This window comes from Lupinus angustifolius, chromosome LG17 (genome assembly GCF_001865875.1).
Source record: "Lupinus angustifolius cultivar Tanjil chromosome LG17, LupAngTanjil_v1.0, whole genome shotgun sequence".
Classification (NCBI taxonomy): domain Eukaryota; kingdom Viridiplantae; phylum Streptophyta; class Magnoliopsida; order Fabales; family Fabaceae; genus Lupinus; species Lupinus angustifolius.
In genome coordinates, this window is record NC_032025.1 from 5,338,694 (window position 1) to 5,342,634 (window position 3,941).

Genomic DNA, 3,941 nt, shown 5'->3' on the forward strand with positions numbered 1-3,941 from the left:
AGTAATGAAGATGAAAATTGAACAATAATGGTCGAAACATTATGTAAATGGGTGGTCCGGATCCGGACGGTGATGATAAAGTTAATGGTTCACAATTGTATACTTAATGAAAGGAGAAAGGAATTTCCCTCCCATTTCACAAAAATTATCTTCTAATTTTAGTTGTTAATTTTTATAATAATAATTCGACTTTGGAACTCTAATGCATAATATGTTCCTACTCAACCGAATACCTTAGAACTTTCCTCTACAGAATTAGAGGGACCCATCTCTGAAAATTTAGCCTTAAAAGGTTTCTGATCTGGGTGCACCACCAATATGTTTGTCAAGCAAGTTATTAGTTTCAAATGATAACCATCAATGATTGATTCACTTTCACACACTGAAGCTACCCTAACCAGTCATCGCCAATCTCCTTTAATTTTTTTGCAATGGAAATGCATTTTTTAATCTTAGGTATACCAATATATTTTTTTGCAATAAAAAAAAAATATATACCAATGATGTATTAGTTTTATATATTATTAGAGTATTATGAATTATCTACTATTTATATTTTATTATTATTTTTAATTCTTTAAAAATATACAAATAAATAATAAATAATATACTGACTTTGAATAAATCATTTTACTAAATGCACATATATATATATATATATATATTATTGGACAAACCCATAATATTAATTATTAATCAAATTTTTAACTCAATAATATGACACGAAAAATGAGATAAAAGATGTGCTATATTAGTAGTCCCTACCATCCATTAACTATAGAATAAACAATAAAGTGTCACATAACATCCACTTCACGCGCTATAATGAATGAATTACTAAGACCACTTTTCACAACAGTAGTAGTTCTTCTCACCTCGTTCCAGTATTCCAACATTATTCCATTATATATATGACTTATAAAAACAGAGAGAGAAATATAGCACCTTCTTTGTTCTTTCTTTTCCTTCTGCATCAAATTTCCAAACCCTTCAGAAATTCTTCATATTCTTCCATCATCATTTTATTCTCTGTTGAAACAAATGAGCAACAAGATGGACTCAGAACAAAGGAGAAAGAGGAAGCAACAGCAGCAGTATTTGGCTGGGAGGAACCAGATTCTAAATCTACCATCATCAAAATCACTTTTTCTTAGCTTCTTCTTATTCATCTTCCTTATCTTCTTGTCCTTAAATCGCTTTTCCTTAATCTACTTCTTCAATAATCGTTCCTTCACTTTTCACCCTTCTCTCACACCTTCTACTTTATCCCTTCTTTACTCTTCAAAAAGCAATTCCATTCTTGACCCTCAAACCACCACCACCACCCTCCACCCTTTTACCCTCCAACACCGTATCCTCTTCCCGGACTACCTCCTCCTCTTCCTCACCGGCCACCGTCCCAAACCCAATGAAGTTGAGTGTGTCTACTACAATAATGGTTCAGCAACCGGCTCAACCGAACCGACCGGTGATATTATTGAAGTCCAACCGGTGCTTTCTACAGACCAATATGATGAATTTCGATCCATTGCTAGGTGCCCATTTCCTAAAAACATGTCCACCGCTACCACCGTTGATATACGGCGGCGCGGCGAAATGGGTCGCCGGGATTTGAACCAAATTGCTAAAAAAACTCAATCTTGGGATAAGGTGGCTTATGAAGCAACACTGGATGGAGACACGGTTGTGGTGTTCGTGAAAGGGTTGAATCTCAGGCCCCACAAGATTTCGGATCCGATCACTTTCTGGTGCCATTTCGGGTTGAAGGGTTTCAACAAAGAAGGTGCATTTATGCTCACAACAAAATCAGTTTCGGTGGCACAAGAAGTTGTGAGGTGTTTGTTGCCACATAGCATTAGGAAAAACCCGGGTATGGCCCGTGGAATTCGGGTCACCGTGAGCCATATGGCTGGTAATGTGAGGCATCCGGTTCGAATGCTTGTGCCTTCTGTGGCGAAAGTTAGCAACCCTAGTGAGAGTGTTAAGAGGAAAAGTGGTGGGAAGTATGAGTTATGTGTGTGTACAATGGTTTGGAACCAAGCTTCTGCATTGAGAGAGTGGATTATGTACCATGCTTGGCTTGGAGTGGAACGTTGGTTCATCTATGATAACAACAGTGAGGATGATATTGAAAGGGTGATTAATGATCTTGATGTTCAAGGGTATAATGTTAGTAGACAGGCATGGCCTTGGATTAAGACTCAAGAAGCAGGGTTTTCTCATTGTGCTTTGAGGGCTAGAGAGGAGTGCAAATGGGTGGGTTTCTTCGACGTTGATGAGTTTTTTTACTTTCGTAATGAGTTTCGAAACAGTCTAGCTCAAGGTGGTGGTGTTCCTGGTGAGAATTCTCTAAGATTGATGGTTGCGAATTTCTCATCATCATCATCAATTGCTGAAATAAGGACAGCTTGTCATAGCTTTGGTCCTTCTGGCTTGATGTTGCCACCCAAGCAAGGGGTTACTATAGGGTACACATGCCGGCTTCAGAGCCCGGAGCGGCACAAATCTATTGTGCGACCGGATTTGCTTGGTATCAGTCTTCTGAATGTGGTGCACCATTTTGAGCTGAGAGAAGGGCTCAAGAGCATCGACATGCCGGAAGGTAATGTTGTGATAAACCATTACAAGTACCAGGTGTGGGAGAACTTTAAAGCCAAGTTCTTCAGAAGGGTTGCTACCTATGTTGTTGACTGGCAAAAGGATCAAAACAAAGGATCAAAGGATAGAGCACCGGGACTAGGAACGGAAGCCATTGAACCACCAAACTGGCGGCTGCAGTTTTGTGAGGTTTGGGATACTGGCCTGAAGGACTTCCTTGTGTCATATTTTGCTGATAGTGCAACAGGTTTGATGCCCTGGGAAAGTTCCTAAAACAGATACTTATCCGGGTCCTAACATCTTGGTAGCTGCTGGTACCCATGTAAAGCACAATGTCAATAACCATACTTGTAGACATTCATTCTATTCATTGTTTTGGGGACCTTGCTGTAACACAAATCATGTTTTTCTTTTCTTTTTTAAATGATTTTATAGATATGAAACAGAATCACAGAGTTTATACAGATGTATACTTGCATCAAGATGAATGAATTCCCTTTCTTTTTTCTCTATTTTTTTGCCCTTTACATCTTTTAACCCACGATGATTGAACATAAAGTCTATATCATCCAGTAGAGGTACAAAACATTCATGCCGAAGAAGGCTATATGCATCGTATAACCAAACTGTCTTCTTTGCTGCATAGTCCTTGTACATTGGAGAGGCCCCATTGGTGCCCTCATAGTAAAATTTACTTGTCCACAAAAGATGGGGATTGGTTTACAATAATGAAAAAGGGATGTATACACTAAAAGAGATTTATATATTGTCACTGCATCATCCATTATTCACATTTTATCATCATTGACTTAAAAAAAATACAAAAGAATGATGGATTATTGGCTTAGATTGTGTGTAAATCTTTATACTATCAATACATAGATATTACACTCTACAATAATTTGTGCCCCATATAAGGTATTATTCACGAGTCATGACCAAACAAACTTATCTAAACACAAGTTTCAGCTTTGTTAAACTACCAGTTTACAATACCATATTATCTAACTTTTATTATTTTAGTGTAAACGTAATTATTAGAAAAGGTGACAGAATATAAAGGGTCTTTTACTAGCTTGAATTTGTGGCAAGGCCAAAACATGATTAACTAGATGTATCTGTAGGAATAATAGGGGAACACATTACATCTGGCTTTGTATGTTTTCCCTGGACTAAGAATCAATATTAATTGCTAATCACTTTTTTCTCTACAAACGGGAATCTTGTTTGAAATATAAGCAACCACTAAAAGTAATCCTAAAAAATGTGCTGATGTGTACAATAAGTTACAATAACTTTGATTTGATCTGACTAATAATACAGTTTAAGATCTGCCTTCGAAA

At 37.2% G+C, this 3,941-nt stretch overlaps 1 protein-coding gene across 1 annotated transcript; it reads left to right on the plus strand.

Annotated features, from left to right (window-relative positions):
* On the plus strand, positions 901-3,110 carry LOC109331985 (glycosyltransferase family 92 protein RCOM_0530710-like). The gene has a single exon (XM_019566817.1). It carries the CDS (start codon positions 1,042-1,044, stop codon positions 2,869-2,871), a length of 1,830 nt encoding a protein of 609 aa, XP_019422362.1. The 5' UTR covers positions 901-1,041; the 3' UTR covers positions 2,872-3,110.

Coding starts and splice junctions, on each gene's coding strand:
- LOC109331985 (XM_019566817.1), top strand. CDS start 1,042: ATGAGCAACAAGATGGACTCAGAACAAAGGAGAAAGAGGAAGCAACAG.